We start from the raw sequence: 19,052 nt of genomic DNA, 5'->3' as shown, positions 1-19,052 counted from the left end.
CCCTACAGGTAGTAATATGGGGGATGAGGACCCAGCCAGGAGCCCACCCTACAGGTAGTAATATGGGGGCTGAGGACGCAGCCAGGAGCCCACCCTACAGATAGTAATATGGGGGCTGAGGACGCAGCCAGGAGCCCACCTTACAGGTAGTAATATGGGGGATGAGGACCCAGCCAGGAGCCCACCCTACAGGTAGTAATATGGGGGCTGAGGACGCAGCCAGGAGCCCACCCTACAGGTAGTAATATGGGGGCTGAGGACGCAGCCAGGAGCCCACCCTACAGGTAGTAATATGCGGGCTGAGGACGCAGCCAGGAGCCCACCCTACAGGTAGTAATATGGGGGATGAGGACACAGCCAGGAGCCCACCCTACAGGTAGTAATATGGGGGATGAGGACCCAGCCAGGAGCCCACCCTACAGGTAGTAATATGGGGGCTGAGGACGCAGCCAGGAGCCCACCCTACAGGTAGTAATATGGGGGCTGAGGACGCAGCCAGGAGCCCACCCTACAGGTAGTAATATGCGGGCTGAGGACGCAGCCAGTAGCCCACCCTACAGGTAGTAATATGGGGGATGAGGACGCAGCCAGGAGCCCACCCTACAGGTAGTAATATGGGGGCTGAGGACGCAGCCAGGAGCCCAACCTACAGGTAGTAATATGGGGGGTGAGGACGCAGCCAGGAGCCCACCCTACAGGTAGTAATATGGGGGGTGACGACGCAGCCAGGAGCCCACCCTACAGGTAGTAATATGGGGGGTGAGGACGTAGCCAGGAGCCCACCCTACAGGTAGTAATATGGGGGGTGAGGACGCAGCCAGGAGCCCACCCTACAGGTAGTAATATGGGGGATGAGGACGCAGCCAGGAGCCCACCCTACAGGTAGTAATATGGGGGCTGAGGACGCAGCCAGGAGCCCACCTTACAGGTAGTAATATGGGGGGTGAGGACGCAGCCAGGAGCCCACCCTACAGGTAGTAATATGGGGGATGAGGACGCAGCCAGGAGCTAACTAGCCCTAGAAATAGAAAATAAAGCCTACCTTGCCTCAGAGAAATTCCCCAAAGGAAAAGGCAGCCCCCCACATATATTGACTGTGAGTAAAGATGAAAGTCACAAACACAGAAATGAAACAGGTTTCAGCAAAGAGAGGCCAGACTTACTAAGAGCGAACTGAACCAGTACAAGAACATTGACAGCTGGCATGGAGTAACGATCTGAGTGGAGTTAAATAGAGCAGCAAGCCAACGAATAAACTCCGACACCTGTGGAAGGAACCTCAAAAGCAGCAGCACCACTCACAACCACCAGAGGGAGTCCATGGACAGAACTCGCCGAAGTACCATTCATGACCACAGGAGGGAGTTCGATAACAGAATTCACAACAGGAGCCCACCCTACAAGTAGTAATATGCAGGCTGAGGACGCAGCCCAGAGCCCACCCTATAGGTAGTAATACGTGCAGGGCTGGAGACGCAGCCAGGAGCCCACCCTACAGGTAGTAATAGGCGGGCTGAGGATGTAGCCAGGAGCCCACCCTACAGGTAGTAATATGCGGGCTGAGGACGCAGCCAGGAGCACACCCTGCAGGTAGTAATATGTGCGCTGAGGACGCAGCCAGGAGCCCAACCTACAGGTAGTAATATGGTGGCTGAGGATGCAGCCAGGAGCCCACTCTACAGGTAGTAATATGGTGGCTGAGGATGCAGCCAGGTGCCCACCCTACAGGTAGTGATATGTGGGCTGAGGACGCAGCCAGGAGCCCACCTTACAGGTAGTAAAATGTGCGGGGCTGTAGACGTAGCCCAGAGCCCAACCTATAGGTAGTAATATGTGCGGGGCTGGAGACACAGCCAGGAGCCCACCTTACAGGTAGTAATATGGGGGCTGAGGACGCAGCCAGGAGCCCACCCTACAGGTAGTAATATGCGGGCTGAGGACGCAGCTAGGAGCCCACCCTACAGGTAGTAATATGCGGGCTTAGGACGCAGCCAGGAGCCCACCCTACAGGTAGTAATATGCGGGCTGAGGACCCAGCCAGGAGCCCACCCTACTGGTAGTGATATGTGGGCTGAGGACGCAGCCAGGAGCCCACCTTACAAGTAGTAATATGTGCGGGGCTGGAGACGCAGCCCAGAGCCCACCCTATAGGTAGTAATATGCGGGCTGAGGATGTAGCCAGGAGCCCACCCTACAGGTAGTAATATGTGCGCTGAGGACGCAGCCAGGAGCCCACCCTACAGGTAGTAATATGGGGGCTGAGGACACAGCCAGGTTCCCAATCTACAGGTAGTAATATGTGCGGGGCTGGAGACGCAGGCAGGAGCCCACCCTACAGGTAGTAATATGGGGCTGAGGACGCAGCCAGGAGCCCACCCTACAGGTAGTAATATGCGGGCTGCGGACGCAGCCAGGAGCCCACCCTACAGTTAGTAATATGTGCGGGGCTGAGGACGCAGCCAGGAGCCCACCCTACAGATGGTAATATGGGGGCTGGGGACGCATCCAGGAGCCCACCCTACTGGTAGTAATATGTGCGGGGCTGGAGACGCAGCCAGGAGCCCACCCAACAGGTAGTACTATGGGGGCTGAGGACGCAGCCAGGAGCCCACCCTACCGGTAGTAATATGTGCGGGGCTGAGGACGCAGCCAGGAGCCCACCCTACAGATGGTAATATGGGGGCTGGGGACGCATCCAGGAGCCCACCCTACTGGTAGTAATATGTGCGGGGCTGGAGACGCAGCCAGGAGCCCACGCTACAGGTAGTACTATGGGGGCTGAGGACGCAGCCAGGAGCCCACCCTACTGGAAGTAATATGGGGGATGAGGACCCAGCAAGGAGCCCACCCTACAGGTAGTAATATGGGGGCTGAGAACGCAGCCAGGAGCCCACCCTACAGGTAGTACTATGGGGGCTGAGGACGCAGCCAGGAGCCCACCCTACAGGTAGTAATATGGGGGATGAGGACCCAGCCAGGAGCCCACCCTACAGGTAGTAATATGGGGGCTGAGGACGCAGCCAGGAGCCCACCCTACAGATAGTAATATGGGGGCTGAGGACGCAGCCAGGAGCCCACCTTACAGGTAGTAATATGGGGGATGAGGACCCAGCCAGGAGCCCACCCTACAGGTAGTAATATGGGGGCTGAGGACGCAGCCAGGAGCCCACCCTACAGGTAGTAATATGGGGGCTGAGGACGCAGCCAGGAGCCCACCCTACAGGTAGTAATATGCGGGCTGAGGACGCAGCCAGGAGCCCACCCTACAGGTAGTAATATGGGGGATGAGGACACAGCCAGGAGCCCACCCTACAGGTAGTAATATGGGGGATGAGGACCCAGCCAGGAGCCCACCCTACAGGTAGTAATATGGGGGCTGAGGACGCAGCCAGGAGCCCACCCTACAGGTTGTAATATGGGGGCTGAGGACGCAGCCAGGAGCCCACCCTACAGGTAGTAATATGCGGGCTGAGGACGCAGCCAGGAGCCCACCCTACAGGTAGTAATATGGGGGATGAGGACGCAGCCAGGAGCCCACCCTACAGGTAGTAATATGGGGGCTGAGGACGCAGCCAGGAGCCCAACCTACAGGTAGTAATATGGGGGGTGAGGACGCAGCCAGGAGCCCACCCTACAGGTAGTAATATGGGGGGTGAGGACGTAGCCAGGAGCCCACCCTACAGGTAGTAATATGGGGGGTGAGGACGCAGCCAGGAGCCCACCCTACAGGTAGTAATATGGGGGGTGAGGACGCAGCCAGGAGCCCACCCTACAGGTAGTAATATGGGGGATGAGGACGCAGCCAGGAGCCCACCCTACAGGTAGTAATATGGGGGCTGAGGACGCAGCCAGGAGCCCACCTTACAGGTAGTAATATGGGGGGTGAGGACGCAGCCAGGAGCCCACCCTACAGGTAGTAATATGGGGGATGAGGACGCAGCCAGGAGCCCACCCTACAGGTAGTAATATGGGGGCTGAGGACGCAGCCAGGAGCCCACCTTACAGGTAGTAATATGGGGGGTGAGGACGCAGCCAGGAGCCCACCCTACAGGTAGTAATATGGGGGATGAGGACGCAGCCAGGAGCCCACCCTACAGGTAGTAATATGGGGGATGAGGACGCAGCCAGGAGCCCAACCTACAGGTAGTAATATGGGGGATGAGGACGCAGCCAGGAGCCCACCCTACAGGTAGTAATATGGGGGATGAGGACGCAGCCAGGAGCCCACCCTACAGGTAGTAATATGGGGGCTGAGGACGCAGCCAGGAGCCCACCCTACAGGTAGTAATATGGGGGGTGAGGACGTAGCCAGGAGCCCACCCTACAGGTAGTAATATGGGGGGTGAGGACGTAGCCAGGAGCCCACCCTACAGGTAGTAATATGGGGGGTGAGGACGCAGCCAGGAGCCCACCCTACAGGTAGTAATATGGGGGGTGAGGACGTAGCCAGGAGCCCACCCTACAGGTAGTAATATGGGGGGTGAGGACGTAGCCAGGAGCCCACCCTACAGGTAGTAATATGGGGGGTGAGGACGCAGCCAGGAGCCCACCCTACAGGTAGTAATATGGGGGGTGAGGACGTAGCCAGGAGCCCACCCTACAGGTAGTAATATGGGGGGTGAGGACGTAGCCAGGAGCCCACCCTACAGGTAGTAATATGGGGGTGAGGACGCAGCCAGGAGCCCACCCTACAGGTAGTAATATGGGGGGTGAGGACGTACCCAGGAGCCCACCCTACAGGTAGTAATATGGGGGGTGAGGACGTAGCCAGGAGCCCACCCTACAGGTAGTAATATGGGGGGTGCGGACGTAGCCAGGAGCCCACCCTACAGGTAGTAATATGGGGGGTGAGGACGCAGCCAGGAGCCCACCCTACAGGTAGTAATATGGGGGGTGAGGACGCAGCCAGGAGCCCACCCTACAGGTAGTAATATGGGGGGTGAGGACGTAGCCAGGAGCCCACCCTACAGGTAGTAATATGGGGGATGAGGACGCAGCCAGGAGCCCACCCTACAGGTAGTAATATGGGGGCTGAGGACGCAGCCAGGAGCCCACCCTACAGGTAGTAATATGGGGGCTGAGGACGCAGCCAGGAGCCCACCCTACAGGTAGTAATATGGGGGCTGAGGACGTAGCCAGGAGCCCACCCTACAGGTAGTAATATGGGGGGTGAGGACGCAGCCAGGAGCCCACCCTACAGGCAGTAATACGGGGGGTGAGGACGCAGCCAGGAGCCCACCCTACAGGCAGTAATATGGGGGGTGAGGACGCAGCCAGGAGCCCACCCTACAGGTAGTAATATGGGGGGTGAGGACGCAGCCAGGAGCCCACCCTACAGGTAGTAATATGGGGGATGAGGACGCAGCCAGGAGCCCACCCTACAGGTAGTAATATGGGGGCTGAGGACGCAGCCAGGAGCCCACCTTACAGGTAGTAATATGGGGGGTGAGGACGCAGCCAGGAGCCCACCCTACAGGTAGTAATATGGGGGATGAGGACGCAGCCAGGAGCCCACCCTACAGGTAGTAATATGGGGGATGAGGACGCAGCCAGGAGCCCAACCTACAGGTAGTAATATGGGGGATGAGGACGCAGCCAGGAGCCCACCCTACAGGTAGTAATATGGGGGATGAGGACGCAGCCAGGAGCCCACCCTACAGGTAGTAATATGGGGGCTGAGGACGCAGCCAGGAGCCCACCCTACAGGTAGTAATATGGGGGGTGAGGACGTAGCCAGGAGCCCACCCTACAGGTAGTAATATGGGGGGTGAGGACGTAGCCAGGAGCCCACCCTACAGGTAGTAATATGGGGGGTGAGGACGCAGCCAGGAGCCCACCCTACAGGTAGTAATATGGGGGGTGAGGACGTAGCCAGGAGCCCACCCTACAGGTAGTAATATGGGGGGTGAGGACGTAGCCAGGAGCCCACCCTACAGGTAGTAATATGGGGGGTGAGGACGCAGCCAGGAGCCCACCCTACAGGTAGTAATATGGGGGGTGAGGACGTAGCCAGGAGCCCACCCTACAGGTAGTAATATGGGGGGTGAGGACGTAGCCAGGAGCCCACCCTACAGGTAGTAATATGGGGGTGAGGACGCAGCCAGGAGCCCACCCTACAGGTAGTAATATGGGGGGTGAGGACGTACCCAGGAGCCCACCCTACAGGTAGTAATATGGGGGGTGAGGACGTAGCCAGGAGCCCACCCTACAGGTAGTAATATGGGGGGTGAGGACGTAGCCAGGAGCCCACCCTACAGGTAGTAATATGGGGGGTGAGGACGCAGCCAGGAGCCCACCCTACAGGTAGTAATATGGGGGGTGAGGACGCAGCCAGGAGCCCACCCTACAGGTAGTAATATGGGGGGTGAGGACGTAGCCAGGAGCCCACCCTACAGGTAGTAATATGGGGGCTGAGGACGCAGCCAGGAGCCCACCCTACAGGTAGTAATATGGGGGCTGAGGACGCAGCCAGGAGCCCACCCTACAGGTAGTAATATGGGGGCTGAGGACGCAGCCAGGAGCCCACCCTACAGGTAGTAATATGGGGGGTGAGGACGCAGCCAGGAGCCCACCCTACAGGTAGTAATATGGGGGCTGAGGACGTAGCCAGGAGCCCACCCTACAGGTAGTAATATGGGGGGTGAGGACGCAGCCAGGAGCCCACCCTACAGGTAGTAATATGGGGGGTGAGGACGTAGCCAGGAGCCCACCCTACAGGTAGTAATATGGGGGGTGAGGACGCAGCCAGGAGCCCACCCTACAGGCAGTAATACGGGGGGTGAGGACGCAGCCAGGAGCCCACCCTACAGGTAGTAATATGGGGGGTGAGGACGCAGCCAGGAGCCCACCCTACAGGTAGTAATATGGGGGATGAGGACGCAGCCAGGAGCCCACCCTACAGGTAGTAATATGGGGGGTGAGGACGCAGCCAGGAGCCCACCCTACAGGTAGTAATATGGGGGGTGAGGACGCAGCCAGGAGCCCACCCTACAGGTAGTAATATGGGGGATGAGGACGCAGCCAGGAGCCCACCCTACAGGTAGTAATATGGGGGATGAGGACGCAGCCAGGAGCCCACCTTACAGGTAGTAATATGGGGGGTGAGGACGCAGCCAGGAGCCCACCCTACAGGTAGTAATATGGGGGATGAGGACGCAGCCAGGAGCCCACCCTACAGGTAGTAATATGGGGGATGAGGACGCAGCCAGGAGCCCAACCTACAGGTAGTAATATGGGGGATGAGGACGCAGCCAGGAGCCCACCCTACAGGTAGTAATATGGGGGATGAGGACGCAGCCAGGAGCCCACCCTACAGGTAGTAATATGGGGGCTGAGGACGCAGCCAGGAGCCCACCCTACAGGTAGTAATATGGGGGGTGAGGACGTAGCCAGGAGCCCACCCTACAGGTAGTAATATGGGGGGTGAGGACGTAGCCAGGAGCCCACCCTACAGGTAGTAATATGGGGGGTGAGGACGCAGCCAGGAGCCCACCCTACAGGTAGTAATATGGGGGGTGAGGACGTAGCCAGGAGCCCACCCTACAGGTAGTAATATGGGGGGTGAGGACGTAGCCAGGAGCCCACCCTACAGGTAGTAATATGGGGGGTGAGGACGCAGCCAGGAGCCCACCCTACAGGTAGTAATATGGGGGGTGAGGACGTAGCCAGGAGCCCACCCTACAGGTAGTAATATGGGGGGTGAGGACGTAGCCAGGAGCCCACCCTACAGGTAGTAATATGGGGGTGAGGACGCAGCCAGGAGCCCACCCTACAGGTAGTAATATGGGGGGTGAGGACGTACCCAGGAGCCCACCCTACAGGTAGTAATATGGGGGGTGAGGACGTAGCCAGGAGCCCACCCTACAGGTAGTAATATGGGGGGTGAGGACGTAGCCAGGAGCCCACCCTACAGGTAGTAATATGGGGGGTGAGGACGCAGCCAGGAGCCCACCCTACAGGTAGTAATATGGGGGGTGAGGACGCAGCCAGGAGCCCACCCTACAGGTAGTAATATGGGGGCTGAGGACGCAGCCAGGAGCCCACCCTACAGGTAGTAATATGGGGGCTGAGGACGCAGCCAGGAGCCCACCCTACAGGTAGTAATATGGGGGCTGAGGACGCAGCCAGGAGCCCACCCTACAGGTAGTAATATGGGGGGTGAGGACGCAGCCAGGAGCCCACCCTACAGGTAGTAATATGGGGGGTGAGGACGCAGCCAGGAGCCCACCCTACAGGCAGTAATACGGGGGGTGAGGACGCAGCCAGGAGCCCACCCTACAGGTAGTAATATGGGGGGTGAGGACGCAGCCAGGAGCCCACCCTACAGGTAGTAATATGGGGGGTGAGGACGCAGCCAGGAGCCCACCCTACAGGCAGTAATACGGGGGGTGAGGACGCAGCCAGGAGCCCACCCTACAGGCAGTAATATGGGGGATGAGGACGCAGCCAGGAGCCCACCCTACAGGTAGTAATATGGGGGGTGAGGACGCAGCCAGGAGCCCACCCTACAGGTAGTAATATGGGGGATGAGGACGCAGCCAGGAGCCCACCCTACAGGTAGTAATATGGGGGATGAGGACGCAGCCAGGAGCCCACCCTACAGGTAGTAATATGGGGGCTAAGGACGCAGCCAGGAGCCCACCCTACAGGTAGTAATATGGGGGGTGAGGACATGGGCACAGCTCTTATTGTACTTCCCAGGATTCGGAGAGGACAATGATAACAGTATCACCCGGTCCATCACATGATGGACACCAGAAGGCGCCTGTGGACCCCTCTATAAAGCCAGCTGCCATCATTACTGACAGGCCTCACCCTGGCACCAGCGGGCACACTGGGGGGACATGGCCGGGGGGACACACAGGTTGGAGACTTGGTTGGAAGTGACAGGTTTCAGCGGGTTACTGGGAGAATAGTCGGGAGCAGCCAATGTGATGACGTCATTCCATCACAGGTACTGACATGAGGTATCAGTACGGGGGTCTTTGTGAGCAGACCACCATGTCCCCGGGCGGATGGATGCTGCGGCGGCTCCCTGGCTCTCTTTGTCCCTCACTCCGTTTGTGGGTCGGGCGGATTACCTCATCCTTTGACCGTGTGACCAATCACAGGCCAGAACTCACGGCGCTTGTACCAATGAAAACGGCTCCAGCCCAGTTTCCTTGACAACGCCGCTGTATATAACGGGCTGCTTTGGACCATGTGTAGCAGGTTCTCTTACACCGACCTCCTTAGAGTCGCACTGTAAGAAGGCATCCTTCTCCTCCTTCCTCTCGCCCTCCTCTCTGAAGCCCTCATCCCGCAAACATGGTAAGAAGACTGGGCTATGGGTGGGGCTGGTGTACTGACACTGGGCAGTGGGCTGATGGAGCTGATGTACTGGCAGGGGTGATCGCATAGGGCGGCTCCCATTGTTCTCCCGCGGTAGGGAGGCAGTTGCCATGGTGACAGCGGGGATCGATGCAGGGACGCGTAGGACCAGCAGGGGAAGATGGCGCCTGTCCTGCAGCATTGGATGGCACACCACGCCCCGGCACAGCTGCGCTCCCGTGGAAGCTGTCACCATTAACCCTTTGTAGTCAGGGCAGTGCCAGGCTGCCTGTAGCCGGATAGGACTCGTGGGGATTGTAGTAATGACTGCGGTCCATTATCTGCGTATGTGTGATGGCTCTGTGCTGCTGTGTGATGGCTCTGTGCTGCTGTGTGATGGCTCTGCGCTGCTGTGTGATGCCTCTGCGCTGCTGTGTGATGGCTCTACTCTGCTGTGTGATGGCTCTGCGCTGCTGTGTGATGGCTCTACTCTGCTGTGTGATGGCTCTGCACTGCTGTGTGATGCCTCTGCGCTGCTGTGTGATGCCTCTGCGCTGCTGTGTGATGCCTCTGTGCTGCTGTGTGATGGCTCTACTCTGCTGTGTGATGGCTCTGCGCTGCTGTGTGATGGCTCTGCGCTGCTGTGTGATGCCTCTGCGCTGCTGTGTGATGGCTCTGCGCTGCTGTGTGATGGCTCTGTGCTGCTATGTGATGGCTCTGCACTGCTGTGTGATGCCTCTGCGCTGCTGTGTGATGGCTCTGCGCTGCTGTGTGATGGCTCTGCGCTGCTGTGTGATGCCTCTGCGCTGCTGTGTGATGGCTCTGTGCTGCTGTGTGATGGCTCTGCACTGCTGTGTGATGCCTCTGCGCTGCTGTGTGATGGCTCTACTCTGCTGTGTGATGGCTCTGCGCTGCTGTGTGATGCCTCTGCGCTGCTGTGTGATGCCTCTGCGCTGCTGTGTGATGGCTCTGTGCTGCTGTGTGATGGCTCTGTGCTGCTGTGTGATGGCTCTGTGCTGCTGTGTGATGGAGGCTTTGTCACCCTTCCCCCGCTGTTTCTCAGCCTGTCAGATCCTCCCATGTCTGCAGTCAGGGCAGGCTGATGTAATGGTGTCCTGTTTGGATTTGGTATCCTGGTGACGTGGTGGACCCCCTGGGAGGGAGCAGCTGCCACCCACCTTCTGGTGCTGCGGCAGTGGGTGTGGTGGGCTCATTGTTCCCATCCTCCGCCATAGTGTCAGCCTGGTGCTGGGCTGTGACTAGTATGAGGCGGTGCTGGGCTGTGACTAGTATGAGGCATTGATCGAGCTGTGACTAGTATGAGGTGGTGCTGGTCTGCACTAGTATGAGGCGGTGCTGGTCTGCACTAGTATGAGGCGGTGCTGGTCTGCACTAGTATGAGGCGGTGCTGGGCTGTGACTAGTATGAGGCGGTGCTGGTCTGCACTAGTATGAGGCGGTGCTGGGCTGTGACTAGTATGAGGCGGTGACGGGCTGTGACTAGTATGAGGTGGTGCTGGGCTGTGACTAGTATGAGGCAGTGACGGGCTGTGACTAGTATGAGGCGGTGCTGTGCAGTGACGGGCTGTGACTAGTATGAGGCGGTGCTGGGCTGTGACTAGTATGAGGCAGTGATGGGCTGTGACTAGTATGAGGCAGTGAACGGGCTGTGACTAGTATGAGGCGGTGTTGGGCTGTGACTAGTATGAGGTGGTGCTGGGCTGTGACTAGTATGAGGCTGTGCTGGGCTGTGACTAGTATGAGGCAGTGCTGGGCTGTGACTAGTATGAGGCAGTGAACGGGCCGTGACTAGTATGAGGCGGTGCTGGGCAGTGACTAGTATGAGGCGGTGGTGGGCTGTGACTAGTATGAGGCGGTGCTGGGCTGTGACTAGTATGAGGCGGTGCTGGGCTGTAACTAGTATGAGGCGGTGACGGGCTGAGGCGGTGACGGGCTGTGACTAGTATGAGGCGGTGCTGGGCTGTAACTAGTATGAGGCGGTGACGGGCTGTGACTAGTATGAGGCGGTGCTGGGCTGTGACTAGTATGAGGCGGTGCTGGGCTTTGACTAGTGTGAAGCGGTGACGGGCTGTGACTAGTATGAGGCGGTGCTGGTCTGGACTAGTATGAGGCAGTGAACGGGCTGTGACTGATGCTGCGGCAGTGGGTGTGGTGGGCTCACTGTTCCCATCCTCCGCCATAGTGTCAGCCTGGTGCTGGGCTGTGACTAGTATGAGGCGGTGCTGGGCTGTGACTAGTATGAGGCAGTGATCGAGCTGTGACTAGTATGAGGTGGTGCTGGCTGTGACTAGTATGAGGCAGTGATCGAGCTGTGACTAGTATGAGGCGTGCTGGGCTGTGACTAGTATGAGGCAGTGATCAAGCTGTGATTAGTATGAGGCGGTGCTGGTCTGCACTAGTATGAGGCGGTGCTGGGCTGTGACTAGTATGAGGCGGTGACGGGCTGTGACTAGTATGAGGTGGTGCTGGGCTGTGACTAGTATGAGGCAGTGACGGGCTGTGACTAGTATGAGGTGGTGCTGGGCTGTGACTAGTATGAGGCAGTGATGGGCTGTGACTAGTATGAGGCAGTGAACGGGCTGTGACTAGTATGAGGCGGTGTTGGGCTGTGACTAGTATGAGGTGGTGCTGGGCTGTGACTAGTATGAGGCTGTGCTGGGCTGTGACTAGTATGAGGCAGTGCTGGGCTGTGACTAGTATGAGGCAGTGAACGGGCCGTGACTAGTATGAGGCGGTGCTGGGCAGTGACTAGTATGAGGCGGTGGTGGGCTGTGACTAGTATGAGGCGGTGCTGGGCTGTGACTAGTATGAGGCGGTGCTGGGCTGTAACTAGTATGAGGCGGTGACGGGCTGAGGCGGTGACGGGCTGTGACTAGTATGAGGCGGTGCTGGGCTGTAACTAGTATGAGGCGGTGACGGGCTGTGACTAGTATGAGGCGGTGCTGGGCTGTGACTAGTATGAGGCGGTGCTGGGCTTTGACTAGTGTGAAGCGGTGACGGGCTGTGACTAGTATGAGGCGGTGCTGGTCTGGACTAGTATGAGGCAGTGAACGGGCTGTGACTGATGCTGCGGCAGTGGGTGTGGTGGGCTCACTGTTCCCATCCTCCGCCATAGTGTCAGCCTGGTGCTGGGCTGTGACTAGTATGAGGCGGTGCTGGGCTGTGACTAGTATGAGGCAGTGATCGAGCTGTGACTAGTATGAGGTGGTGCTGGCTGTGACTAGTATGAGGCAGTGATCGAGCTGTGACTAGTATGAGGCGTGCTGGGCTGTGACTAGTATGAGGCAGTGATCAAGCTGTGATTAGTATGAGGCGGTGCTGGTCTGCACTAGTATGAGGCGGTGCTGGGCTGTGACTAGTATGAGGCGGTGATGGGCTGTGACTAGTATGAGGTGGTGCTGGGCTGTGACTAGTATGAGGCAGTGACGGGCTGTGACTAGTATGAGGTGGTGCTGGGCTGTGACTAGTATGAGGCAGTGATGGGCTGTGACTAGTATGAGGCAGTGAACGGGCTGTGACTAGTATGAGGCGGTGTTGGGCTGTGACTAGTATGAGGTGGTGCTGGGCTGTGACTAGTATGAGGCTGTGCTGGGCTGTGACTAGTATGAGGCAGTGCTGGGCTGTGACTAGTATGAGGCAGTGAACGGGCCGTGACTAGTATGAGGCGGTGCTGGGCAGTGACTAGTATGAGGCGGTGGTGGGCTGTGACTAGTATGAGGCGGTGCTGGGCTGTGACTAGTATGAGGCGGTGCTGGGCTGTAACTAGTATGAGGCGGTGACGGGCTGTGACTAGTATGAGGCGGTGCTGGGCTGTAACTAGTATGAGGCGGTGACGGGCTGTGACTAGTATGAGGCGGTGCTGGGCTGTGACTAGTATGAGGCGGTGCTGGGCTTTGACTAGTGTGAAGCGGTGACGGGCTGTGACTAGTATGAGGCGGTGCTGGTCTGGACTAGTATGAGGCAGTGAACGGGCTGTGACTGGTGCTGCGGCAGTGGGTGTGGTGGGCTCACTGTTCCCATCCTCCGCCATAGTGTCAGCCTGGTGCTGGGCTGTGACTAGTATGAGGCGGTGCTGGGCCGTGACTAGTATGAGGCAGTGACGGGCTGTGACTAGTATGAGGCGGTGCTGGCTGTGACTAGTATGAGGCGGTGCTGTGCTGTGACGGGCAGTGACAAATGTGAAGCGGTGACGGGCTGTGACTAGTGTGAGGCGGTGCTGGGCTGTGACTAGTATGAGGTGGTGCTGGCTGTGACTAGTATGAGGCAGTGACGGGCCGTGACTAGTATGAGGCAGTGACGGGCTGTGACTAGTATGAGGCGTTGCTGGCTGTGACTAGTGTGAGGCGGTGCTGGCTGTGAGGGGAATTAACTAGTATGAGGCGTTGCTGGCTGTGACTAGTATGAGGCGGTGCTGTGCTGTGCTGTGACGGGCAGTGACAAGTGTGAAGCGGTGACGGGCTGTGACTAGTGTGAGGCGGTGCTGGGCTGTGACTAGTATGAGGCGGTGCTGGCTGTGTTGGGCTGTGACTAGTGTGAGGCGGTGCTGGCTGTGAGGGGAATTAACTAGTGTGAAGCGGTGACGGGCTGTGACTAGTGTGAGGCGGTGCTGGGCTGTGACTAGTATGAGGCGGTGCTGGGCTGTGACTAGTGTGAGGCGGTGCTGGGCTGTGACTAGTATGAGGCGGTGCTGGCTGTGAGGGGAATTAACTAGTGTGAAGCGGTGACGGGCTGTGACTAGTGTGAGGCGGTGCTGGGCTGTGACTAGTGTGAGGCGGTGCTGGGCTGTGACTAGTGTGAGGCGGTGCTGGGCTGTGACTAGTGTGAGGCGGTGCTGGCTGTGAGGGGAATTAACTAGTGTGAAGCGGTGACGGGCTGTGACTAGTATGAGTCGGTGCTGGCTGTGACTAGTATGAGGCGGTGCTGGCATTCATCCTCCCCACAGCTCATCTCTAGTCTTTCCATTTTCTGACATCTGTTTAGACATTCCCAGTAAAATCCAAGTGTGGTGTAAACACAATGGGACATTACAGGTTAGCAGCTGTTAAATCTGCCAAATATTGACAGGACACTAACCAGTGACAATCTGCTCTTCCCTTCCAGCGTGAGTGCATCTCTATCCACGTTGGTCAGGCCGGTGTGCAGATCGGTAATGCCTGCTGGGAGCTCTACTGCCTGGAACATGGTATCCAGCCTGATGGGCAGATGCCCAGTGACAAGACCATCGGAGGAGGGGACGATTCCTTCAACACTTTCTTCAGCGAGACTGGAGCTGGCAAACATGTCCCTAGGGCCGTGTTTGTGGACCTGGAGCCCACAGTCATCGGTGAGCACAATACAGGAGCGAACTATAATCTCTAGTGATTGAATATATGATTGTATGTGGGGACCGGGTAACACGTCTCTATGCTGAGAAGTCACTAGATCCCAGTGTGAATGTGCATTGAATGGCCGCCCTGTGCTGCTACCAGTGGATGTAATTCTCTGCAGGGAACAGTATTGAAACTGGGAATGGGTTATGAAAAATAATATTTAAATGGAAAAGATGACTTTTCCAGCAGTAAATACTGGAAGATACAGAACATAAAATATGGGACCACAATATTTCATTCCCTACGTTACTACAAGAATGTCCCCAGTGACAGCTGCAGGGGTCAATATATATATTTTTTGTGAATTGAGTAAATCTATTATTTTCTAACACATTATCATAGTAAAGCACAAAGACATAGCAGTGAATGTGCACATAATGGCAATGTAGAGGTGTCCATGAGCCCCTCTATCAGCTGCACGGCAGTTACTAATATGCCCATCAGAACGATGTGGGTGACATGAGATAGGATTTACGGAAAATCTGATATCGTGGATCAGTGGGAGTCTAAACACTGGGACTTGCACCGATTGACAGAATGAGAGATTTTATCCCACCAGCAGTGTACGTGCTCAACCTCCTCTCCATTCATTCTGTGGGGCTGCCAAGCTCTGCTATGCACTCATCTTTTTCCAGGAACCCCATAAAGAATGAATGGCGCGTTGGTCAGTCATCCAACCTATCACTCTATTTTGTAATAGGGATGAAAATTCCCCATTCTGAAGTTTGGTGCTGGTCCCAGTTGTTGGACATCCATGGATCAATAAATGATTACTTGTTCTGTGGATCAGTGGTAGCTTGTTTTATCTGGACAACCTCTAACCGTTTAATTAGATGACGAGAGTGACATTTTGCATCATGTCCTGTGTCTTGTATGGTATCTGAACATCACATGTTCAAGCACCACTACAACATTTTTTTATTCCAGCACTGGAGTGGTGCCACTAATGTAAGGTCGTGACCTTAGTATCATACTTACTACCCACTATCTTCAGCTGTTCCTGGTTCCACGCCTTGTGATTCCAACTTTATACTGACCGGAAGTCAGCGGTAACAGTCACAAGCTCTCAGTGTAAGTCTTCAAGATCTTTGCTGTGGCTCTCATTGATTTACATTGAGTAGTGACTTCTGGATCACCCAGCAAACACTGGTACGAAATGGTGGGTCACAACCTGCTCCAGACCTTCCAGAGTGACGCTGATAACAGATGAAGATGGCGGCTGATAAGTATAAGACTAGGGGCAGGGAACTTACATTAGTGGCACCACTCCAGTGGTGAAAAAAATAATGCTGGAGTGTTGCTCTCGGTCATGACATAGAAGCTGGATTGTTGATGTCTGCTGATTTCCTAGATAAATATTCCATTGTTTTATTTTACACCATATTGTCAATTATTTGCAGATGAGGTGCGCACTGGTACATACCGACAGCTATTCCACCCAGAACAACTGATCACTGGAAAAGAAGATGCTGCCAACAACTATGCCCGTGGTCACTACACAATTGGCAAGGAAATCATTGATCTGGTACTCGACAGAATCCGCAAACTGGTGAGTGACTGTGTTGATGGTCTGAATACATAGCAGACACATTAAATATTTCTTATTGTAACATGCTGTGCCTCATGTTTTCCACAGGCTGACCAGTGCACAGGTCTTCAGGGTTTCCTGGTTTTCCACAGCTTCGGTGGTGGCACTGGTTCTGGCTTCACCTCTCTACTGATGGAACGTCTCTCTGTTGATTATGGAAAGAAGTCCAAGCTGGAGTTCTCCATCTACCCAGCTCCCCAAGTGTCCACCGCTGTTGTTGAGCCCTACAACTCCATCCTTACCACTCACACCACCCTTGAGCATTCTGACTGTGCTTTCATGGTGGACAATGAGGCCATCTATGACATCTGCCGTAGAAATCTAGATATTGAGCGCCCAACTTACACCAATCTTAACAGGTTGATAGGTCAGATAGTGTCCTCTATTACAGCTTCCCTCCGATTTGATGGAGCCCTGAATGTAGATCTGACAGAGTTCCAGACTAACTTGGTGCCCTATCCTCGTATCCACTTCCCTCTTGCCACCTATGCCCCAGTCATCTCTGCAGAGAAAGCCTACCACGAGCAGCTTTCTGTGGCTGAGATCACCAATGCTTGCTTTGAGCCAGCCAACCAGATGGTGAAATGTGACCCACGTCATGGTAAATACATGGCTTGCTGCCTGTTGTACCGTGGTGATGTGGTGCCCAAAGATGTTAATGCAGCTATTGCCACCATCAAAACCAAGCGTACCATCCAGTTTGTGGACTGGTGCCCAACTGGTTTTAAGGTTGGTATTAACTATCAGCCACCAACTGTGGTTCCAGGTGGGGATCTGGCCAAGGTCCAGCGTGCTGTGTGTATGCTGAGCAACACCACTGCTATTGCAGAGGCCTGGGCAAGACTGGACCACAAGTTTGACCTGATGTATGCCAAGCGTGCCTTTGTGCACTGGTATGTAGGTGAGGGTATGGAGGAGGGAGAGTTCTCTGAGGCTCGTGAGGACATGGCTGCTCTGGAGAAGGATTATGAGGAAGTTGGTGTCGACTCTGTGGAGGGAGAGGGCGAGGAGGAAGGAGAAGAATACTAAATGTCAAAACGGTGCTGCTTTTCACAGGGAACAATGTAACATCTGACAAACATGCAAATCTATTTGCTCAACCAGTTCGTTTCTGTGTAGCAACTTTATGTTCTGATGTATTTTTGCTGCATTTTAACTGTCCTGGTCCAATACACTTGAAACACTTCATGACATCTCCATTGCGCTGGATTTGTCAATAAACATTCCCTGTCTTAAATATATATTTGTGTGGTGCATTAATTCATATTACATTATGTTTTATTACATTTGTAGTTTTATGTTCTATAAAACACAGTTATATAGTGAACATTCAAACAAGCAGAAATGTAATTAATAATAATTAAACCAATGTAACCATCAATATTACTTGTAATAGATGGCATCTTAGGCCGGGGTCACACGTGCAAGAGAATTTGATCGATTTTGTAAATGACACTCGCATCACACTCTGATCACAGTTTAAGCCGAGTGTCAACTGAGTGTGATCCGCTTCTCTTGGATGAGAGAATCGCAGCACAGGTATGGAGAATAAGATTTCTGCATCTCCATCGTGTGAGTCTGCGGAAATCGGATTGCACTCGGTTGTGAGCTTCACAACCACTAACTGAAGCAGTAGCTCGTATTTCACATCAGTATTTGTAGCCAAAACCAGGAGTGGGACAATCAGAGGAAAAGTCTAATAGAAACACGTTACCACTTCTGTATTTATCACCCACTCCTGGTTTTGGTGGATTCACTTTGAACTGTGCCGGTAAAGCTAAATAAGGTTGTAAAAGAATTGGCGAACATTTCTGGCACGCTACATCTGCAGGCCTATAAGTGTGAAATCTACAGAATGGAGACCTGCCCAAAATAAAAGAAATGCTGACATCACTCGCGATAGATGAGGCGGCTCTTGCGGGGTTTTGCAGTGACCAGTCGGCAAAGCTCCAGGAGTTCACATCAAACGGATTCATGGACCCTATATATTCAACATATTATATGTCGGTCAACTTTGTTTTTAACCTCTTCACCACCAGAACACTAATAATTTCCACTTAATCATAGACCACTACCACCAGAGTTATTAACAATGGCCATCCATGCCTCCCTAAAAGACCAGGGACGTTGGGAATTGACACTAATGAAAACTCAAAAATAACTCTGAAAGGGGTTGTCCGCTAACAACACATAGATGGCTTATCCAGTCACTGTGAGCTCAACACCCGCGCCCCCAAGCAGTTTGCTTCCGCAGCAGATGGAAAGGTCTTCCATATATGTGACCGGGCGACCCCTTCAATAAAAATACATTAGACTGTCAGACCTAAATGTATTCATTGTTTTATCAAAATACTCTCAATTCTGCAGGCACTTTATAAATGAACTATTCTGTGTCCATAGGAGCTCCGTAATGACAAGCTTGGATGTCCTCAACAGACCCCCCGGCTATCACATCAACCCATGGGCGAAGCACCCATGCCTGGCGCTTTAAATGCCGCTGTCAGAGTTTGACAGTAGAATTTAACAGGTTCACCCGCGATTGTTAGAAGCAGATAACACATAGCCATTACCTACTGGGTATGGGGCAGGTTCACATATATGGCATGTGTCATGAAGGGGTTAATATTGGGATTATACAGCTATTCTGACATTAATATCCAAAGTATGTACACCGGGTCTAAGATCTATTCATTAGCCTACGTAGTTTGTACTGTGAAATCATCTGACATCCACTTTATGGGCTTATTCGCACGATGCATTTTTGCC

At 54.9% G+C, this 19,052-nt stretch overlaps 1 protein-coding gene across 1 annotated transcript; it reads left to right on the top strand.

Moving 5' to 3' along the window:
- Window positions 1-8,986: 8,986 nt before the first annotated feature.
- Window positions 8,987-17,527, top strand: LOC138670735 (tubulin alpha-1A chain). The gene is made up of 4 exons (XM_069758354.1): window positions 8,987-9,309; window positions 14,430-14,652; window positions 16,099-16,247; window positions 16,335-17,527. The coding sequence occupies exons 1-4, from the start codon at window positions 9,307-9,309 to the stop codon at window positions 17,313-17,315; spliced, it is 1,356 nt and encodes a 451-aa protein (XP_069614455.1). The 5' UTR covers window positions 8,987-9,306; the 3' UTR covers window positions 17,316-17,527.
- Window positions 17,528-19,052: the final 1,525 nt, after the last annotated feature.

This window comes from Ranitomeya imitator, chromosome 3 (genome assembly GCF_032444005.1).
Source record: "Ranitomeya imitator isolate aRanImi1 chromosome 3, aRanImi1.pri, whole genome shotgun sequence".
Lineage (NCBI taxonomy): Eukaryota > Metazoa > Chordata > Amphibia > Anura > Dendrobatidae > Ranitomeya > Ranitomeya imitator.
Note: the sequence above shows the minus strand (reverse complement) of the source record. Positions and strands in the feature narration are given on the sequence as shown.